The 22,635-nt window shown below is 37.1% G+C and overlaps 1 protein-coding gene across 2 annotated transcripts; it reads right to left on the bottom strand.

Annotated features, from left to right (window-relative positions):
- Nucleotides 1-3,497: 3,497 nt before the first annotated feature.
- gnaq (guanine nucleotide binding protein (G protein), q polypeptide) lies at nt 3,498-21,472 on the bottom strand. 2 transcript variants are annotated; one of them, XM_042725006.1, is made up of 7 exons: nt 21,330-21,472; nt 10,403-10,587; nt 9,386-9,540; nt 5,907-6,035; nt 5,646-5,775; nt 4,715-4,866; nt 3,498-4,492 (listed from the first exon to the last, which is right to left on the bottom strand). In XM_042725006.1, the coding sequence occupies exons 2-7, from the start codon at nt 10,547-10,549 to the stop codon at nt 4,300-4,302; spliced, it is 906 nt and encodes a 301-aa protein (XP_042580940.1). In that variant the 5' UTR covers nt 10,550-10,587; nt 21,330-21,472; the 3' UTR covers nt 3,498-4,299. The 2 variants fall into 2 exon arrangements, with proteins under 2 accessions (XP_042580940.1, XP_042580939.1); XM_042725005.1 differs by lacking the exon at nt 21,330-21,472 and adding an exon at nt 20,657-21,128.
- Between the last annotated feature and the right edge of the window lie 1,163 nt (nt 21,473-22,635).

The raw sequence follows: 22,635 nt of genomic DNA, 5'->3' as shown, positions 1-22,635 counted from the left end.
AGAATGAGGGACAGATAAAAGAAGCTGGTTGCAAGATCGTAATGACCTAGAGGTTGTATATGGCTGGATAAGATCACAGATATAATCCGGGGCTGACTTTTGCAATGCCTTGTATACAAAAAAAGGACCTTAAAATCAACTCTGAATTTAATAGGGAGCCAGTGCAATGAAGCAAGAACAGGAGTAATACTGTATGCTCCCTCTTTTTTGTTCCTGTCAAAAATCTGGCTGCCGCATTTTGAACCATCTGAAGCCAAGATAAATTGCTTTGAGGAAGGCCGACAAACAGAGAGTTACAATAGTCCAGCCTGGAAGAGATTAGTGCTTGAATGACAATTTCAAGATCTTTTTGATAGAGAAAATGTTTTACTTTTACAACAGATCTGAGGTGGAAGAAGCTACTCTTTACAACTGTGATTATATGCTTGTCAAATTGTAGTAATGGATCGAAATGGACCCCTAGATTTTTTTTACATGGTGTTGTAAGTTATCATTACGGGAACCTAACCTACTTGTAAGAGTAGTATTGAGTGCAGTGGGGCCTAGCAGAAGCACCTCAGTTTTGTCAGTGTTCAGTTGCAATAAATTTTTGCCCATCCAAGTCTCACTTCATCAAAAAATGAGAAAAGAAGTTGTAAAGAAGAGTCATTTTCAAGTTTGATTGGAAGGTAAAGTTGAAGGACATCGTAGCAATGATAGTTAATGTTATATTTCTGGAGAATGGAGCCTAGGAGAAGCATGTAAAGCTCATTGTCTCTGATGAGGCCAATCACCGTGGTGTCATCTGCAAACTTAATGATGGAGTTGGATCCATGCACAGGCTTGCAGTCGTGAGTGTAGAGGGAGTAGAGGAATGGGCTCAGCACACAGCCCTGTGGTACGCCGGTGTTGAGTGTGATGGTGGTGGAGCAGGTTTGGCCTGACCTAACATACAGAGGTCTGTTGGTCAGAAAGTCCATAATCAAGCTGCAGAGGGAGGTGTTAATGTCCAGGTCTCCAAGTTTCGTGGTCAGCTTGGAGGGAATGACAGTGTTAAATGCTGAGCTGAAGTCAACAAACAACATCCGTACATATGTTTTGTTATTGTCCAAGTGTGTGAGTACCAAGTGCAGCACTGTGCATACTGCATCCTCTGTGCTCCCATTGCTACTGTAGGCAAATTGATGTGGGTCCAGTGTGGGTTTGTAGGATTGTAGTTGCTTGGCTTGTAGTCCCTTGTGGCCTGGATGCCCTGCCACATGCGTCAGGGGTCAGAGTTTGAAAAGTGTTCCTCTACCTTTAGCTTGTAGCAGTACTTGGCCTTTTTGATGCCCCTCCTCAGGTTAGCCCTGGATTTGCTGTAGGCCTGAGAGTCATCTGATCTGAAGGCAGTGTTGTGGGCTTTTGCAGGAGTCACACTTCCTTCTTCATCCATGGTTTCTGATTAGGGTAAGCTGTGATCTGTTTCTCTGTTGTAACACTGTCAGTGGTGGTGTTGATGTATTCCATTACAGAGGAGATTTAGATATCAATGTCTGTGTGAGAGCCACAGGCAGCCAGAGAAGCAAACATACTCCAGTCTGTGTATTAAAACCTGCCCGGAGTGTGTAGCATCCGGCTAGCTCAATAGCATCCCTTACCAAAAAGTAGTATACTTCAAGTTTATTTTATTAAGTATACTTAAGTAAAGTTCAAGTATATTTTGAGTTTTTGTAAGTATAAGTCAAGTATACTTAATTGTCATTATAAGTATATATCTCAGAAGTACATAAAGCCATTTCTGAGAAGTACATAAAAAGTAAACTAAAAGTATACTTTCCTATTTTTAGTTTAAAATAAGTATACTAATAGCACACTTGCATAAACTTCTTTTTCGTAAGGGATTACTGGGTCTGTCGCTGTGTAGCCATGTTTCTGTAAAAACCATGACATTGCAATCCAAAAGTCTCTTACTGTGGGTGATACGAAGTCCTAACTTGTCCATTTTGTTTACCAGTGATTGCACATAAGCGAGGAAAATGCTGGGTAAAGAGAGCTTTAGCTTTAGCTTAGCTCTTAGACCTCTGTGCTCCCCCCGCCTTTGTTTACAATCACCGTCTATGGGCACTTCCGCCTGGCCAGGTAGAGTGCATGTGGCTAGAGTGCGTAGCCTTGGGTGTTCTGGAGATCTCAGGAATGAGGCAAGGATTGGTGATAAAACTGTTGGAAAAGTGCACACCAGTATCCAAAAGCTCCTGTCAGATGTGAGATGTTAAGTCAAAGCAGTACGAACAGACCCGAGATGAGCAGGAAAAATACTGCAAAACTGCCAAAACTGGAGAGTCACTGAGCCTAGCGATTCGTACGTGCCACAATCTTGGTCAGATGTTTCAGCAGGGCAAAATGAGGCAAAATTTACAGAAACTGCCAGAGGCAGAGAAGATACTATAACATATAAGACAGTTATTTGTGAATGTGAATAGAGTACATGTCCTCATTCAGTCATTTCATTCAATGAGCTTAAACCACTTGCTTGGCCAAGGATGTGCAAATGTCACCCAGACAAACAACCTGCACATCCAAATGTAACTAGATAGTAACTGTAACTAGGCCGAAACCAGTGCAGTGAGGAGCACTGTCTTTAGCGACAGAAACTTAAGCTCTACTGACTGCAGGGGTTTGAAGGGCTCCTCTTTCAAATGTGTCAGGACCGAGGGTAGATCCCAAGAGGGTACTAGGTGGGGGCGCGGAGGATTCAGCCTCCTCGCGCCCCTTATGAACCTGATGACCAGGTCATGCTTCCCTATGGACTTGCTATTCACTGCATCGTGATGCGCGACAATAGCAGCGACATACACTTTGAGGGAGGAGGGAGACAGCCTTCGCTCCAACACTTCTTGCAGAAATGAGATCACGACCGGGATCAGGCATCTACGGGGGTCTTCCCGCCAGGAAGAACACCAATCGACAAACTGGTTTACTTTTTGACCCACTGTATGAGTTTTATGTTGTTGTTTTTTTTTTTTTTTTTTTTTTTTTTTACATTTGGACAGCAAACATTATACACCTCTCTAAAATAGCAGATTTTATTGCAAAAAAAAAAAAAAAAAAAAAAAAACCTTTCCAGTGATAACCCAAAATTCAGCACTGTCCACACTATGTGAACCATGTCAGCTTCACCCCCTAAAAAAAAGGTTTCAGAGGATCACAGCAGAAATTTGGTCCTTTACTCTTGGCTCAACACAAAACATTCATTTGTTTGACACGTGTCTAATCGCATAAAACTCTTTACAAGTATTGTAACTGTACAGAAACTGTAAACTGTATCTGTACTGTCTTTAAAAACAACTGCAAATATTGAGCAAAGCTTTATTACACCACACTTACCATACTGTCAGTTCAGTACAACACCAGTAAGAGCATCATTGCCTCACAGAGAACATCTGTTGGGTAATTTATTACGAAAAAAATCTAAACATATGCAAGTGTTAATTTATTTGTAAGGTTGGAATATTTGTGGTTTTATGTGTATTACACACAGGAATCGGCTCTCTTGGCACATCATTCAGGCTTGATGTAACAGAACACTGGTCATCTTAATGGATCAGGTCATGAACAGCAGATGTACAATAATCTGTTCCAAGAACACAAGAAATACATACGAAGAGGTGGTATGGTATAAAAACAAATGATACTGACAAGGGCAACTTATTGCCTGTGGTATGATTATTAGTTTGGCAATATATAAACAATCACATTAGAAGAACTTTGGTACTTTTAATGTAAATGTTCATGTAAACTAGCTGTTATATATTCTTCATCAATGCATGTGCCTTGGTGAGGAGAAAAGACCCTTATCTACTAAGCTTGCTCTGACTCTTAAAAAAAAAATACCACGGTACAATACCATATATGTACTTTCATTGCTTTCTAAAGACCTCACCACACAGAATAATTAAGATGTCCAAGTTGCAGAAATCTACATAACATTTATAGCAAACAGCTCAATGAATACAACTTGAAAACCAAAAATAACCTGTTACAGAATAAACCTTAATAGAAAGTTCAATAACAATGTTTTTCATTAAAATGGAATTATAACATTCAAGTTGAACCCTGTGAAGTAGCTCTGAGGTGCAAATAAATAATGACGAAGCAGTGAGCAGCTTGTGTTACAGATAAAAAAAAAACTTGTGTGTCCAATTTCAGAGCAGAATCAATGGACTGCTCAAACAGTACAAGCAGACTTTAGTGGATCACAGCATTACGGCAGACTTTAGCTGCAGACTGACGAGTCTTTTAACTGGGCAAGACAATGACAAAACCATAACCGGCCGTTGTTCAGACCAGATTGAATTCCTTCAGTGTGAGCTGCAAGATGGTATCCTTGACAGCAGCGAACACGAATCGGATGTTTTCTGTGTCAGTGGCGCAGGTGAAATGAGAGTAAATGATTTTTTCCGAGTCTGGATTCAGGTCGACAAACATCTTCAGGATGAACTCCCGTGCTGCTTGAGCGTCTCTCTGGGGTCCAGAGAGAAAAAATAGATCGATTTTGATTAGCTTGGTCGTCCTATAAACTAATCAGCGCTTTTACTTAAAATAACTTAGAACCTGAAGTATGAACAATAATACAGTGATGCTTTAGCAGCACCATGGAAAGACCATCAGTCCAATAAACATGACTGATCATCTTTTTCAAATCTCACAGAATAATCTGGAAAAACAACACAGCACAATATTTTTTAACTTACCGTCATATTCAGGAAAGTAATCTACAAGGTGTGAAAACATTATTTTCTCTTCCAAAAGGTCTTTCTTGTTCAGAAAAAGAATAACTGATGAATTCTGGAACCAGGGGTATGTTATTATCGTCCTAAACAATGCTTTGCTTTCCTCCATTCGATTCTGTGGGGGAAAATAACACAACAGGGCCATTTCAGTGGTTATTTTAGTCCTGCTTTACCACAGCAATCACCACTAACATTCAATTCCCTGCTTCTGACAATTTCAGAAAACATTAAATAAAATAAATAGTTGTTTCATTCAAACACTGCTAAAGTGAGCACAGCTTGCCATTTTAAGTTAAGAATGAAAAAAAGGGCTCATTCTCTACTGATTATATGATCCAAGACAGTCAGAGACAGTCAGAGTTTTTATGGGGTCATTTTAATTACAAATAAAAATTTAATCAAGTTTCATTTAATGACTATAAAAATGTAAAGCGGTATAGCCTTTAAGTAAAATAATATTAAATGTATTATCTAAAATTTGTTATTTAAAACACAAAATTATAATATTTCTGGCTTTGTTTTGCCATGTCAAACAGGTCTCCTGCATGTCGGTTAATCCACAATGATTTCTGAGGATATATATATATATATATATATATATATATATATATATATATATTTAATTATTACTAATAAAAAATTATTTGATAAGATTATGCCACAAAGTTTTTCCCCAAGAAATGTACACTTTTAACAAGACATTTTTGTTTGCTAAAATCTTGATTGTAGGGTTGTATACCCCAATAATTAAATAAATAAAATGTTAATTCGTAAAAATATTTTTTTTCTTTGCTGAAAAGCATATGCATCAAGGCATCACGCAAAATAGAAATTCTGCAAACATTTGAAGTGGTTAGTAACAACTTTGGCTCCCTCTGCTGGCTGTTCATTTACCTCATTGTCAGACTCAACCAGAACTTGGTCATATTCACTTAGTGCTACCAGGAACATGATGGAGGTGACGTTTTCAAAGCAGTGGATCCACTTCCTCCTTTCTGACCGCTGCCCCCCTACATCTACCATCCTGTTGGAGGAGGACAAGTCATACACTTACAATCTGGCATCTGAGCACTGGGTTGAACTGTATGAACTGAGCATTTTGTATCAATGTTGTACTAGATGAACTAGAAGAGTAACTATAAAGAGAAGATTTACCTGAATATGACACTCTGTAGGTCAAAGGGGTATTCAATGATCCCTGTTGTGGGCACTCTGACCCTGAGCACATCTTGCTGGGTGGGAACATAGGAAGGGTCGGCAATGCGATCCAGTGAGTTTAGATAACTGTGGACAAACAGTGAACATTTCACAGTTCTAAAGCATCTCTATGATTTGTTGAGTGAAACCATAGTTACATTTTACCTCAAAATAAGAATTAACAAATGTACTTCTGGATACAGGAGGAATTTATTTTTTTGCATTGTGATAATATTTTCACATATATATATATATATATATATATATATATATATATATATATATATATATATATATATATATATATACACACACACACACATATATATATACACACACACACACACACACACTTAAAAAGTTTGGGATCAGAATGATTTTTAATGTTTTTTACAGGAGTTTCTTATGCTCATCAAGGCTGCATTTATTTGATAAAAAAATAGAGGAAAAAATGTTATATTGTGAAATATTATTATGATGTAAAATAAAAGTTTTTCTATTTTAATATACATTAAAATCTAATTTATTCCTGTAATAACAACCAAAGCAGCATCAATACTGCAGTCTTCAGTGTCAATTGATCCTTCAGAAATCATTCTAATATGCTGATTTATTATCAGTGCTGCAATCAGTTGTGCTGCGAAATATTTTTTTGGGGAAAAAGAACAGCACTTATTTAAAATAATTCTAACAATATACAGTCCAGTTCAAAAGTTGGGGGTCAGTAAATGTTTAGTCTTTCTTTTTTTGAAAGAAATTAAAACTTTTATTCAGCAAGTATGTGTTAAATTGATAAGAAGTGATTGCAAAGATTTATATTGTTTGAAAAGATTTATAATTTGAATAAATGCTGTTCTTTTTAACTTTTTATTCATCAAAGAATCCTGAAAATGTATCACAGTTTCCAAAAAAAATATTTGGCAGCACAGCTGTTGCCAACATTGATCATTCTAATAATAAATCCGCATATTAGAATGATTTCTGAAGGATCATGTGACACTTTAGATTGGAGTAATGGCTGATGGAAATTCAGCTTTGCATCACAGAAATAAATTATACTTTAAAGTATATTAAAACAGAAACCATTATTTTCTATTGTAATAACGTTTAGCAAGATTACCATTTTTTCTGCATTTTTGATCAAATAAATGCTGCCTTGATAAGCATAAGAGACTTCTTTAAAAAACATTACAAGTCTAACTGATCCCAAACTTTTGACCGGTAGAGTGTGTGTGTGTGTGTGTGTGTGTGTGTGCATATATATATATACACACACACACACACACACACACACAGGTGCATCTCAATAAATTAGAATGTTGTGGAAAAGTAATTCAACTCAAATTGTGAAACTCGTGTATTAAATAAATTCAGTGCACACAGACTGAAGTAGTTTAAGTCTTTGGTTCTTTTAATTGTGATGATTTTGGCTCACATTTAACAAAAACCCACCAATCTCAACAAATTAGAATATGGTGACATGCAAATCAGCTAATCATCTCAAAACACCTGCAAAGAGCCACCACACACAGACATGTCAAGAAATTTGGCTACAGTTGTCATATTCCTCTCGTTAAGCCACTCCTGAACCACAGACAACGTCAGAGGCATCTTACCTGGGCTAAGGAGAAGAAGAACATCTCGGTTACGTATGTAACCCTTGTTCCCTGAAGGAGGGAACAGAGACGTTACGTCAGTGACTGACGAATTGGGATCTCACCTAAGCGCACCCCGCCCTGCAGCGCGGGTATATAAGGAGAGCCTGTGCAGTCGCACATTCAGTTTTTCGCTGAGAAGCCAAGACATCATCCTGCGTATAGAAGGTAACATGTGGAAATTACACATATGGACTGGCCATAGGACAGTGCTACATATTGAAGTCCCTGCGGTAGACTCAGCCTGTCTTGGGTGAGATCACTACGCAGCAGAGACGGCAGAGAAATCTCTGCCAGGGAAAGACATGGGCTTACCGTGAGGGAAGCCGTAACGTGGAAGAATACACATGTGGGATCACCCAAAGTACAAGAGAGAACACAGGCTCTACACGGAGATTATAGAATCTCGCAAACGTGTTAGGTGTCACCCAGCCAGCAGCTCTACAGATGTCTGCTATCGAGGCGCCCCGTGCCAACGCCTAGAAAGAAGCCACACCTCTTGTAGAGTGTGCTCTCACTTCAAGGGGGCACGGTAAACGTTGGGCCTGATATGCTAAGACTATAGCCTCCACTATCCAGTGGGCAAATCTTTGTTTGGAGACAGCCTTTCCCTTTTGCTGTCCCCCGAAGCAGACAAAGAGCTGGTCTGAGGTCCTGAAGCTCTGCGTGCGGTCCACGTAAACGCACAAAGCGCGAACGGGACAGAGCAGAGCGAAGGCTGGGTCGGCCTCCTCCCGGGGTGGCGCTTGCAAGTTCACCACCTGATCCCTGAAAGGCGTGGTGGGAGCTTTGGGCACATATCCAGGCCGGGGTCTCAGAACAACATGAGAGTAGACCTGCCAAGTCTGAATGGGCCAGTATGGCGCTACTAAGAGGACCTGCTCCTCGTCCTCTCTGACCAGAGATGAGGCTCTGTCCAGGTGCCTGATGCTGCATGCCTGTTGCACATGGCATCCCAGCCCGTGGCAGAGGCATCTGTTGAGACAACAACATGCCTGGACACTTGCACTAAGGGAACCCCTGCCCGTAGAAAAGCAAGGTCTGACCACAGCCTGAAGGTTTGGCGGCATGATGGGGTAACTGAGACCTGGTGCGTGCCGCATTGCCATGCCCATCTCGGGACTCGATCGTGAAGCCAACGCTGAAGCGGTCTTATATGATGCAATTCGAGCAGAGGGACAGTGGCAGCAGATCCCATATGCTCCAGGAGCCTGTAAAATTGTTTCAGTGGAACCGCCCTCCTGCCCTGAAATGACTCCAGGCAGCATCGACTGAGCGCGCTCTATCAGTCAGGTTGACCGAGTCCAACTCCATACCGAGAAAAGAGATCCTCTGCACAGGGGAGAGTTTGCTCTTTTCCCAGTTGACCCGAACCCCTAACCGGCTGAGGTGGCTGAGTACCACGTCCCTGTGTTCACATAACTGAGGCTCGGGACTTGGCCTATATGAGCCAGTCGTCGAGGTAGTTGAGAACACGAATGCCTCCTTCCCTCAATGGGATGAGGGCTGCCTCCACGACCTTGGTGAAGACACGAGGCGTCAGGGACAGCCCGAAATCTGACCCCAGTGTGAGACATTGTTGAGATATTTTCTAAAACTCTAGAAGACACAAGTTAGATTATTTGACTTTTTTGAGATAAATCAGAGAAGCAGAAGTCTTCAGTAAAAGCCACATCTGTTCTGCATTTAATCTCATTGCTGTTTAAAAGAAGCCACATTAGAGCTTAATCTCATTGTGTTTCTTCTTTCTTATGGAAGGTGACAGGTTTAAGATGCACTCACTATTTTGTGGAATCTGAGAGCTGGTATTCTCTCCTCCGGTCATAACACTCCTGAATTCCTGGATCATTCCATAAACTCCTGATGGCATCTACATAGGGGTTGACGAACAAGAAGACCTTCTCTACATCTACTTCTCTGACAATGTTGGCATTGGCCTGTGAGGAGAAAATAGTGCAATTAAAACAGTGTTAAAAGCTGATGCTTAAGCCAATGCAGTGTTGCCAAGTCTATAAGTCTATGGTTTTCCAATGGAATTAGGCTAATTTTGTCATTTTTCCCCAGAACACGGTTGGGCTAGTTCTGAGTACCAGTTATTCGAGTTTTGTTACACAAATCTGGTAACCCTGAGCCAATGGGACACAATCAACAGTAAACGTTGAGTCACGTCCTAGCCCACTTATACATAACCTGGTTACAACTTTATTGACCCGTTTTACCGTTCTCCATCTCACTACACCTGACCCAATAAGACAGAACTTGATTGAGTCTGAGTTCCAAAATATTTCAACTACGCACAATGGAAAATAGGTTTGTCTTTGGGGGTATCTACAAATGGAAAAGAGAGAACTTGATGGCACATTTCTGCAAGGCAGTAAAATGGTATAATTAATTTCATAGCTTGGAGGGGTAACTGTGTTTAAGCCTAGGCAACATGATTAGCCAAAGTGATTGTATCTCTCTAAGGGTATTTGACTCGATGTTTGACCTACTTCATGGCAAAGTTATCTGAGTGACACTTGATCTGACACACTGAGCCATGACTCTCATGCAGACAATGAAATATGAGTCCAACTTGCAACATTCCCCTGATTCTCCGAACTACAGAAGATGCAAAAACATGCCACACTCTAGAGTTCATAGCACCAATAACATTCAATTGCATCTATTTCTTTACTATTAAAGCTTTAGCTTGCGCTTTAAATGTTGAGAGAATACCATGTCAAGGTAAAGAATGCATAACAAATCCATAGAAACATTAGTTTAGTAAGAGTTATTGGGTATGACAAATTACTGTACTTTATTATGTTCATATTTGTAGTGGATCTGGAGAGTATCCATTGCCCATATCATGGCCTGCAACGATGTAAAGATGTTTTGGTAGACCAGCTTGGTAAAGCCTCTCCTGTCCTCTTCTGAGTAGCCTGTGCCATGAATGATCCTCATCTGTTTAATAAAGGTGCTTTTCCCACTCTCTCCAGTTCCTGAAAGTGGAAGCATGTGAATAGTGAAGGGTTAGCAGTGGAAAATCTGGTTCAGTTGACCTAAATGGTTGGTTTGGAAGGTTCTTGAATGGCAGCAATTCACAGATTCACTTGAATCATGCGGCACTATGTATGTTATAATACATCGTGTATACACTCGCTAAACAAAGAGTGACAGCTTTTTAGTGGTTATGAGCACTCTTTGCAAGCTTTCTAGTCTATAATCCATTTAAAATGTACAACTTTGTTTTTCAGCCACACACACGTTGCAAAGTTTTGGGAATGACGTCTGCATATTTATGCGGGATTCACTCTCAAAGATGCAGTGATTTACATATTGATAACCATAGCAATAGATGGGACACAGAGCATTAAAACTAGAACACCCTCACTAAATTCAGAAGCACCCTTAGTGATTTTTTCTGGAACCTGGTTGATACACTTTCATTGCAAAACTATATACAAAAACAACAAAATACAAATATTACACGTAATATCTGAGCGAGAGCAGATACCATTTATAAAAGAACAATGTATATTTAAAAGCACACATCCAGTTTTGTGTGAGTGAAGGACATCCGCTTGCGAGTGGAGAGACGCATTACATGGATCACGTAACATTATGCGTGCTCGATATTTGTAATATATCACGCTATAGAAACCGCCTAAAATTAAGTATAAAGAGGAGAAGAAAAAACCCTAGGCAGCTGCACAAGCGAGGATCCACCACTGCCAGATGCAGTTAGAAATTTACATAAACAAGCCTATCTCAAAACATCTGGTAGGGTAGCCAAATTTCAGGCGGGGCCGGTGCCACCCCTGGCCACAATGTAGACACGCCCCTGCCTGGAGTGCCGCTGTTCTGCAGAGTTTAGCTCTAACCCTAATCAAAACACCTGAACAAGCTAATCAAGGTCTTCAGGATTACTAACCCTGCGTCTCAATGTGCCTACTTATACTACGCCCTTAAAGTATGTACTCTCTTGGTCAAGAAAAAGTACACACTTTGAGTGTGTAGTAGAAGAGTAAGCAAGCTTTGGGACATACTATCATTTCACACAATTGCGTCTTTAAAGGACCGCTCTGTCGCACCTGTTACATGCACCCTTGTCACTGTAAACTGGCCTGTCAACCATCTCGTCACAGTTAGCATCCTCCACATTTCATTTAATTTAACTTCCTACTGTACTGGAGATAAAAGAAGTAGCTTGTTGATCTGCCAGCCAGTCTTTCATGTGCAGAACTCTGCATATATCTTCTGTATAATGATGCATTTAAAAGTTAACCACCAAATGGATGTTAATAAAAGTTCACATTGCTGTTACAGATGAAATATTACATGGATAACAATAAATAAATATATTTTTTTTACCAGGTTAAATGCTGATTATTAGTAACTTAAACCCCTTTTTGTAAACCTCTCTACCTAACCGTCGATTGCACACATCCGCCACATTTGTAGCCTGTTTTATTCATGTTTGTAGTTCTGGACCGAATCCTTCGCCAAAGCGCAATGGATTGTGGGCAATTTTAGCCATTAGAGTGTGCATGGATCCACACTTCAAAAATCAACCTGAAATAGTAGACCATAGTAGACTTATAAATAAAAAGTTCAGCTCATGAAAAATGGGGGCAAAAACAAAAGTGTTGCGTTTATAATTTTATTCAGTGTACTATGCTTTGGGACACACTTATTCTAATCTCACATACTATTTAGGATGGATAGTAAGAACATTGAGACGCAGGGTGAGGCTACAGACAAGTGAGGCTTTTCTTTCAGGGTTGGAGCTAAACTCTGCAGGACATCGGCACTCCAGGACCAATGTTGCCTACCCCTGGCATAAAAGATGACATTTCTGTTGCATATGAGAAACATCAAAGGACAACTCGTTTGAACTGCGCAGCGCTTCGAGTGTAGAGCCTGGTTTATAGCAAAGTCTCTTTAAGACGAGTCATGGGACTCAGCGGCCATCTTTGAAACGCCTCTAGGGCAAAGAAGTGCAACTCCTGACGGGGGGCGACAAGATGGCGCCGACGACGCACGCATGATAAGTTTCTCTGTAAAGGCTTTGGCCATTAGTCCTTCAAAATGCGTAAATAGATGGATTATCTAGTTTGTTTAAGTGCTTATCAGTAGTAATGCTTAAGTTCTTTAAGTGAAATACAACATAAAAACTTTAAAAGAGAAAACTAATTTGAATCTGTAGAACCGACACTTTTGGACCACTCATACCCTGCGGTATCTAACACGATGAGAGGTTCTTCAAAAGAACTTGACTTTGGTGGATCGTGTAAACCTCTCCCCGAAACTCCGTCAAATAGCACAGCATCAAAGAAATCTAAAGGTGATCTCTCGTTACTTGAGCTACAAGAGAACATCATCACTGTCCCCAACAAGAGAGCTGACTCCCTTGACGAAATGATTAAAACCAATTCTAACACCATTGAAGAGTTAAAATCATCCCTCCTTTTTGTCAATGCTGAAATTGTGGATTTGCAAAAATCTAAAGTCAAACTAAAGTAAAATCTAACAGCCAAAATTACCGAACAAGCAAGAGCTGTATCTCAGTTGGAAAACAGAATCATTGATGCAGAGCGCTACAAACGGAGGTGGTGTTTACGACTACCCTTACGAAAAATAAGTTTATTCAAGTGTGCTATTAGTATACTTCTTTTAAACAAAAAATAGGAAAGTATGCTTTTAGTTTACTTTTTATGTACTTCTCAGAAATGGACTTTATGTACTTCTCAGAAATATACTTAAAATGACATTTAAGTATATTTGACTTATACTTACAAAAAGTCTAAATATACTTGAACTTTACTTAAGTATACTTAATAAAATAAACTTGAAGTATACTACTTTTTGGTAAGGGTATACGGAGTTCCAGAGGCAGAAAATGAAAACGTAAAGGTCAAGGTGACGGAGATATGCAAGGGAGTGGCACCTGAACTCGCGACAAAGATGAGTGAGGCGGTGGATGTATCTCACAGATTGGGCAGGCCTGTATCGGGTCGAGCGAGGGCTATTATCATCCTTTTTGCGCTGCGCTGGGTGAGAGACTTCATCTGGAAGAGTGCAAAAAACAGCGACTATCTTAAAGATCGCAAACTACGCTTTGGAGAAGACCTGACTAAAGAAGAAAAAGCATCCCGTACACTGCTTTGGCCTTACGTACAAAAAGCACGCAAGGAAGGAAAAAAGGCTTATTTCATCGGAGCCAAAGCATACGTTGACGGCAGAGAAGTTGTTCCAGAAAAAATGGATACTACCTGAGTCCTATTCACTTAAAGCAAAATCAAGGATGACTGTTGTGAAGATAAGCACTTTTATTTGCGATTTAGTATGCAATTGCTATATGGCTGTTTGTCTCTACTTTCGGATTTAGAAGGAGAAAAGCAGAGCTTTTTTTTTCTTTTTCTTTTCTCTCTAATAGTACTTTTTTATTATTTGATTGAATTTGCCGTTTTTATGGTGTTCAAGTTATGTTCTATTAATGCCAGAGGTCTGAGGAACTTGGTTAAAAGAAAAGCTTTTTTTCTTTTTTGCAAAGAACTCAAAAGTAACTTGATTTTCATTCAAGAAACTCATTCGTGCCCTGAAGATTTTAATTTTTGGAAAAACCAATGGGGAGGTGAGATGTGGTTGGCTCACGGTTCCAGTCACTCGGGTGGAGTGGCAATTTTGGCACATACTTTCCACGGAAAATGTGTGTGGAGCAAAGCGGACTCTAAAGGTCATTGGTTAATATTACTAATTTATATGAATGACTGTAAATTCATTATTGTTAATGTTTATGGGTATTGTTCAAAAGAAGCAAACACTTTGTTATTAGGTGAAATTGAAAATTATGTAAATTTGACCATGAGAAGCAACCCTAATGCAAAATTAATTATTGGTGGTGACTTTAATTTGGTCATGAATGGTTCCATAGACAGATTTCCTCCTAGAGCGAACAGTGAGTCTAGTGACCTCTTACGTTTAAGTTATAGTCTTGATTTAATTGGTATTTGGAGGGTAAAAAACCCTTTAACTAAGCAATTTACTTGGAGTAACAAAAATTTCTCATTTCAATCCCGCATTGACCTTTGGTTGGTTTCTTCAGACTTAGAGCAGTTCATATTAGATACATCTATATTGCCTGCTGCTCTAACAGACCATAAAGTTATTAGACTTAAAATTGCATTATCTTGACGTAAGGATAATAGAATTAGTGGAGGATACTGGAAACTCAATAACTCGTTACTAAATTATGATGACTTGAAATCCATCATAGAAAGACTTATTCATAAGAATTGGAACTCTGCAATTAATAGTGGTATGTTTGGTAAACAATGGGAACTTTTAAAATTTGAAATCGGATGTGCTGTTAGGACTTATGGTAAAAGATTAGCTATCAAAAGGAAGGCAGATTTACTTGAAATTTCAGCTGCAATTAATAATTTAATAGAGAAAGGCACTTTCACTTTAGAAGATCAGGTCTCTTTGAATAAACTCCAAAATAAACTTGACAAAATATATGAAGAAAAAGCTAAGGGAGCCTTTTTCAGATCAAGAAAACAGTGGTTAGAAATGGGAGAAAAAAATAGTAAATACTTCTTTAATCTTGAAAAAAGAAGAGTAGAGGTCAATGCGGTTAAGAAAATGAAAATTGATGGTGTTGTTTGTGAGGATAAAAATATAATTTCATCCCATATTACAGAATTTTTTAGTAACTTATACAAAAGTGACTCCAGGGTCGTTGACCCTTTTTCTATTCTAAATTCTGTTACTTTAGAGAGATCTGTTAGTAATTACTTTAATTCCATATGTTCTAAAAAATATAATTGGAAGAAGTTAAAGAAGCCATTAATAACTTAAAAAACAATAAATCACCGGGAAGTGATGGGTTGACTTCAGAACTATATAAAACTTTTCCTTAATGATATTTTATCTAAATTTTTACTCGCAATTTATGAAGAATCATTTGTCAATATATGCCTTCCACCATCAATGAGAGAGGGTGTTATTAGTTTAATACCAAAATCTCATAAAGATATTCTTTTGATTGCTAATTGGCGCCCAATCACATTATTAAATAATGACTATAAAATTTTGGCTTCTATTTTGGCAAAATGTCTTAAATATGGCCTGGATGACTTAATTGATGAGTGCCAAACTGGGTTTATAAAGGGTCGTCACATATCAAATAATATAAGGTTAGTTCTTGATTTGATTGATTATCGTGATTTAGTTTCAGATCCTTCTCTAATTATGTTTTTAGATTTCCAAAAAGCCTTCGATACTGTTAGCCACAACTTCATTCTTAGTGTATTACATTACTTTGATTTTAATCATTATTTTATTAATGCAGTAAAAACTTTGTATGTAAGAGGAAATAGTTGTGTTAAACTTATATCTGGAACAACACCAAAATTTTCGATCTACAGAGGAATAAGACAGGGTTGCCCCATCTCCCCCTTTCTCTTTCTGTTAGTTACTCAAATTTTACATTTAATGGTAAACCAAAACAATGAGTTTAAAGGTATTAGAATCCATGATAAAGAAATAAAAATCTCCCAATATGCAGACGATACCACACTTTTCTTAAAAGATCAATCAGAGGTTCCTAAAGCAATGGAGATCATTAAAGATTTTTCTCAAGTGTCTGGCCTATCTCTTAATATCTCAAAATGTGAGATATTGTCATTAAAAAATATAGATAAAACAGCAATTTGTGGAATTCAGCTTAAAGATGTAATTAATTATTTGGGTGTAAAAATATTTTTAAATTCAAACATGGTTCTTTCAGAACTTAATCTCAATCCTATTAAAGACGTGATTAGAAAGAAGTTTAATTCTTGGCTAGCAAGAGGTTCTTCTCTCGCTGGTCGAGTCTTATTGTCAAAGGCAGAGGGTCTATCCAGAGTTTCTGATCTCTTCTCTGTAATGGATTGTCCTAAGTCATCATGTGTCTTTTTGGATAAATTATTATATAATTTCATATGGAAAAACAAATCACACAAAGTTAAAAAGGAGGTTCTAAGAAATAAGATTAGTGATGGAGGTCTTGAAGTTGTTGACTTCACCCTCTTTAACCATGTATTAAAAGTAAATTGGTTGAAAAGATTCGTTAGAAAAACTGATTCTATATGGAACACATTCCCTAATTTTATTTTTAAGAAAATTGGAGGCATTGAATTTTTGTTACAGTGCCCCTTCTCACTTGGTAAATTACCCATTAAATTAGCAAAATTTCATCAACAGGCTTTATTGTCATGGTTACTGGTTTACAAACACAATTTTTCACCTCACCGTTGTTTTATTTGGAATAATCAGAATATTGTTTATAGAAATAAATCTTTATTTTTTGAGAGATGGTGTTTAAATAACATGTACTCTGTTAATCAGTTGATAGATGACAATGGTCAGCTATTTTCCTTTTCAGAATTTTCCAGGAAATTTGATTTTGGGGCGTCGTTAAAAGAATATAACACTGTATTTAATGCCATTCCTAGTGGTATAAAAACTCTATTGAAAGGAGAGCAAAGTTTTAGTCCTGTTTCTATTTATAGGCCTAACAATTCTGTCTCAGTAGAAGGGATTTTGATTGTTGAGAACAAATTCAATAACCGCTTTGTTGGAAATCATATCAACAGAAAATCTATTCCAGTGTCTTCTTTTAAATGGATGGTACTATACAATGTTAATTGGAGTGCCGTTTGGTTTGTTTCTTCCACACATTTATTTATTTAATAATTAAAATAAGTGAAGTTTAATTTATTATATTGATTATACGATTGTAACATTGTAATTGTTAGGTTTGTGCAAAATATTGAAAAAAAAAAAAGTACTTTCTGTGATTTAGAAGAGACCACTGTACATCTTTTTTGTGAATGTGTTTGTGTTAAATCATTTTGGAATGAGTTATGTACCTATCTCTCAGATAAAACAAATGTTAGAATATCTATCAATATTTTTGATATTATTTTCTTTTATTATAACTCTAACTTTTGTATTCAATATATTGTTAATCTTTTTATTGTGTTTGGCAAATTTTTTTTTCATAAGTGTAAATTTTTGGGTAAGAACCCAGTACTGTCAATTTTTCTGGTTGATTATAATTCTTACGTTTTACCTTTGATGGGCATAAAAAACAAAAAATCTTTCAAAAGTCAAAAAATGCTTTCGATGTTTAACCTTGTATAATTTTCCACCCTCTGGTTTATGTTATTTATATGTTCTTTGATTTATTTATTTATTCATTTATTTTAATTATTATCTTGTATTATTTTTTCGTATTTTGTCATTTATTGTTTTGAGGTTGTTGTGTCTAAAGGCTTGTTATTAAGTGTTTTGGCATAAAAAAATAAAAAATAAATAAAAAAAAAGAAGTGCAACTCCTGTCTCTTTGAATGGGGAACAGCAAATTCTCCAAAACTGTTCACTAAACTTATGATTAAATTTCATATTTAAAATCACCAAAGAAATCTGACAACAACTGTGTCATAAATGTTGTTGCTTTTGCTCAAATAGTGTTATAAAAAGCTTATTTTTCAGGCTAGATCAGCCAGTTCTGGCAGTCCTAAGCGCACGTCTTAGAACGCTGACTGTTTCTATAGCAACCGGGACTTCTAACAGCAGCCGCGGTGACATGCTGACTTTACCAATTAGCTATTGGCTCTTTCATTCAGAAGGCGGGGCTTCCTGCTATTGAGCGGCCATATTGAGTGTTGCATTTTTTCCCATTCAATACTATATGATTGACATAGGAGTGTGAAGGTGTGCTCCTACGCGAATATTGATGGTTTTCACACTAAAGTAAAGTAAAAGACCGCTTCTTAAACCAGAGAAGGTGAACATGTTGGTATTCTTGTGGGGGAAAACACATGCAAGCACTGTCACAGGCAGCAAGTTTAGTTTTACTTTTCTTTTTGTTTAGTTTTCATTTTGAAAAGTGAATATTTGCCGTTTACCTCACATTATCCTATGGAGGCTCTCTTTTATTTATTTTTATTTTTGTTTTTATTTGATTCCTCAGTGTTTGCTAAACGTTCTGTAATTTATTAGTCATTATATAACCTAATACAGCATGCAGTGTAGGCCTATGCCATGTCTCATCTTATTCGTTTTTGTTAATAAACGTTTTGTAAGCTCATTTGTCAATGAATCTTGCTGTTTTATTGTTGTTGTGCATTTTAATTAAAATAACAAAGAATCCATCTTTTTTTTCTTTTTTTTGTCTTAAAAGGTGAAAGGTGTATAGATGTAAGCAAAACAGACAATTATCTTTTATTGTAAAACCTGACAAGATTGCGAAATCGAAAATGAAAGCATCTGAAGCCGGGCTTATAACACAGCAAAAGAGGAACTCCCATTCACAAAATTCAAATCACAAATAATAATACTAATGAAAAAGAACGGGTTGAATGTTAACCACTTTGGTTTCCATATAACTATAAACTATGTTAAAAGTTCATCAGCATACAATAATTAATAGCATGTTGTAGCAAAAAAAAAAAAAAAAAAAAAAAACCTGCTTGGGCGACCAACTGAGAAAGTCGCAAAAGAGCAACCAGTGGGAAGAATGAGTCTGGAGCCTTGAATTTCCCAGCTCCCCCTGTCAACAATCTAGCTCCCCCTCAGCACCTGCATTCAAAATTATCTGGGAATGAGTCTGTATAATTGGATTTAATTTTTAAAAGTGTAAAATTTTTTCCAACTCTAAACCCAGTCCCCAAGTAAATTAGGTTATTAAATAAAAAACTAGCAAAACAAGTTGCGTGGTGCCCTCACCACTTTTCAAAGCAAAGTTACGCCACTGGTTCCCATTAAGTACACATGCAGCATTTTGTGTTCACAGAGTCTAATTTGAGTAAAAAAAAAAAAAAAAAAAGTGATTATCACTTGACTAAGTGCTATGTTGGTCAGACTAGTTTTTAGACACAGTCTTAACATAGTGGCTATGTTTATGCTGCTGGCCCCAGCTTTGACCTGGTAATGATGAGTTTAGACTAGTTTATAAAAAAAAAAAAAAAAAAAAAAAAAAAAAAAAAAACACTGCCACGTTTCAACGGTTAGAGTTGAACTGACTTTTCCAACAGAGATGTCTATATCTTTATTGTTCTGACACTGGGTGAATCTAAAGACATTGTATGTATAAACAAATCTTATTGGATTCCTAATAAATCAATCTTTAAGAGAATTTAAGAGAATCCTTAAGAGAATTTTATTTTACATTATAATAATATTATGGTATATTTCTAATAGGCCTAATGCAGATGGCAACTAATTTCTTCTTTACAAAAGAGTGAATCATACATTTTTTTGCAAATGGACTAAATAAATAAAACCGAATTAAAAGAACAATTCATTGGTGAATAACATGTGACCCTGGACCACAAAACAAAATACCATAGTACAATATACCATAGTATATTTGAACCAATAGCCAACAATATATTGTATGGGTCAAAATTATAAATTTTACTTTTATGCCAAAAATCATTAGGATATTAAGTAATGATCATGTTCCATTAAGATATTTTGTAAATTTTCTACCGTGAATATATCAAAACTTAATTTCTGATTAGTAATATGCATTGCTGAACTTCATTTGGACAACTTTAAAGGCAATTTTCTCAGTATTCTGATTTTTTGGCACCCTCAGATTCCAGAATTTCAAATAGTTGTACCTCGGCCAAATATTGTCCTATCCTAACAAACCATAAATAAATGGAACGCCTATTTATTCAGCTTTCAGAACTCAGTTTCAAAAAAAATTGACCCTATCACATATAATAAAGACATCACATTTTGCACACCTGCAACAGTTGTCCCACCTGTCGAGCTTATATTAATCTAAAAAAAGAGCGCTGATCTTTTCTTTACAGAAATACAGACGTGCAGTGGTGAGAGACACTGAATCAGTTACGTTACCTACGTAACGTTACGCTTTGTATTTTAATGGATGAATGAATGTTTTTTTATTTTCAGATGCCACATGTGTAAATCTAAAACTATTTGCATTTTTTTACGCCTTTTATTTTGAGATGAAGTTTTGTAGATTGACTATTTGGATTCTCGTACCTAGCAGAAGCAGTTTGAGCTCGCGCCGAGCCTCTTTCTTGTCGCGGCGGATCTGCCGCTCGATCTCGTCGTTGATCCGTCGCGCTTCTTTCGCCTCCTCGCTGAGGCAGCACGCCATGATGGTGTCCAGCGTCATGATTCTCCGCGGCAGTTTACAGTTTGGAGCTTTTCAGCAATTCCACCGAAAGAACATCATTCCCGACTCTAATGCAATCGTTTAGATAAAGTCAGACAAAGAGTTTCCCTTGCGCGCTGAGGAGAGAATCCAAATCATAAATCGTCATTTATACCACTAATATTTCTGCAGGGGTTGGAAAACGACAGTCAAATGTTACAGCAAACCGTATTCAAAATGTAGCAGTGACTGAAATCCTGATACGGTTTATCTGTGTTTTAAATTAAGTTACTCAGAAAAGCAGCAGATCCTTTGTATTTAAAAACTCATTGCAGACTGTTTTTATGTTTTTGGTTTTATATTTTGAGTGTAAATAAAGCAGCGTTTTTTCTTTTTAGAGTGTTATAGTGTCCGTGAACTTGTGGTTGGGAATATTTGCATGAATGTTGTTGCCCCCGTGTTAAAGTCTCCACTCCGGGCGTGGTATCACTGCATATGGCCGACAATTCCCTGGAAAACCGTTTTCCAACAAAAGTGAACGCTACAGCACTCTCGTACCGCGGACAGTCAGGAGTCCACGCGTCTGAAGAGATTTTATAAGTTAACGTTAGTCCAGTGAGGTCTTCACTCCTGTTGATTTAAATCCCAGTTTGAAAAGGCTCGATTTGGACTCTCGGTTCTTAAATATGTAATAGGGATGTCCGATTCGCGAATCATTCTTTTGAACAGGCTCTTTTTAACGATTCGGAGGAACTGTAAGCGTTTGTGAATCACTAATGTTAGAACTGTTAGTTAACTGCAGGATGGGGACAGTTTGTGCTTTCAAAATATGTACATTTTGTATGTAATTATATGCAAGTTACCTTGATATTATTTTGCTACTGAAGTAATGAGTAATATGAGCAGAGGAACTGTACTGATGAGATTCAAATGAATCGGTTTAAATCGACTCAAAGCAAACGTCCGAATCAACCGACTCGCTAAAATGATTCGGACTATTACTCTACTAATATGTAATGTTCGTTAAAGGCAACAGCATCCTCCACTCCCTGTTGTGTGACGCGCAGAATTGATGAGCAGCAGCTGGTCAAAAAGAATTAAATTGTTCTGACTTAAAACTTTGGACCAGTCTTGAGCCTAAATGATCCTTATGAAAATTTTCTTGCCTGATTCTAACATTACACAAGAAAACGTTTTTTTTTTCTTCTTCTTCTTTACGGAGACAATAGTCCAACGCTAATCATTATCTGTAGAAAAAAAACCCTTACATACATGGTTGGAGCTGAACTTTACAGGAAGGTAGGATTTGGCACCCGTTTTAGTGTTGGAAATTTACACAGAACATTTAAGTGCTTTTTCATGACCTAAATTAGAGGTTTTCTTTCACTTAAATTTTTCAATAATTCTTGTTTTTAGTTATTTCATATGCCAGTTCTATAAGATAAACTTATAAGAAATTATAAACCTCTTAATTGAGGAAAATTGCTCTAATCAAATAATCAGATTTAAGATTTAGCTAGTTCCAGTGTTTTTAATTATCATCGATTACGATTTATTTTTGGGGGTGTTTTTCCCCCTATAGTTGTTTAGTTATACTCCAAATGAAAAATAGAAATGGCAAAATAGCTAAAATATTAAATAAGTTTACTTTTTTAGCATTTATGTCAGCTAATATTTATTTCAAGCAATGAAAATGTTTTATTTATTGTTTATTTTATATAACTTATATAACAAATAGATCATTTATTTCACATTCTTCTGTGATTATTTTTAGGGGAAAAATATGCAGTAGTAGAATTTATAGAAATATAATGTGTCAAATACTCAAGAAATAGTATTTATCAAATCGTGCAAAAGATGTAAA

Source organism: Cyprinus carpio, chromosome B5 (genome assembly GCF_018340385.1).
Source record: "Cyprinus carpio isolate SPL01 chromosome B5, ASM1834038v1, whole genome shotgun sequence".
Taxonomy (NCBI): Eukaryota; Metazoa; Chordata; class Actinopteri; order Cypriniformes; family Cyprinidae; genus Cyprinus; species Cyprinus carpio.
The sequence above is the reverse complement of the archived record's forward strand: the minus strand, read 5'-3'. Positions and strand labels throughout refer to the sequence as shown.

Bases quoted from the DNA above. Each gene is read 5' to 3' on its own strand.
- gnaq (XM_042725005.1), bottom strand. From the start codon at position 20,792: ATGACGCTGGACACCATCATGGCGTGCTGCCTCAGCGAGGAGGCGAAA. The intron at 6,036-9,385 runs GTGAGTGCATCT...GTTTGTCCACAG, and splicing joins CTCTCAGATTCCACAAAATA to TTATCTAAACTCACTGGATC. The intron at 5,776-5,906 runs GTAAATCTTCTC...CTCCTCCAACAG, and splicing joins CTACAGAGTGTCATATTCAG to GATGGTAGATGTAGGGGGGC.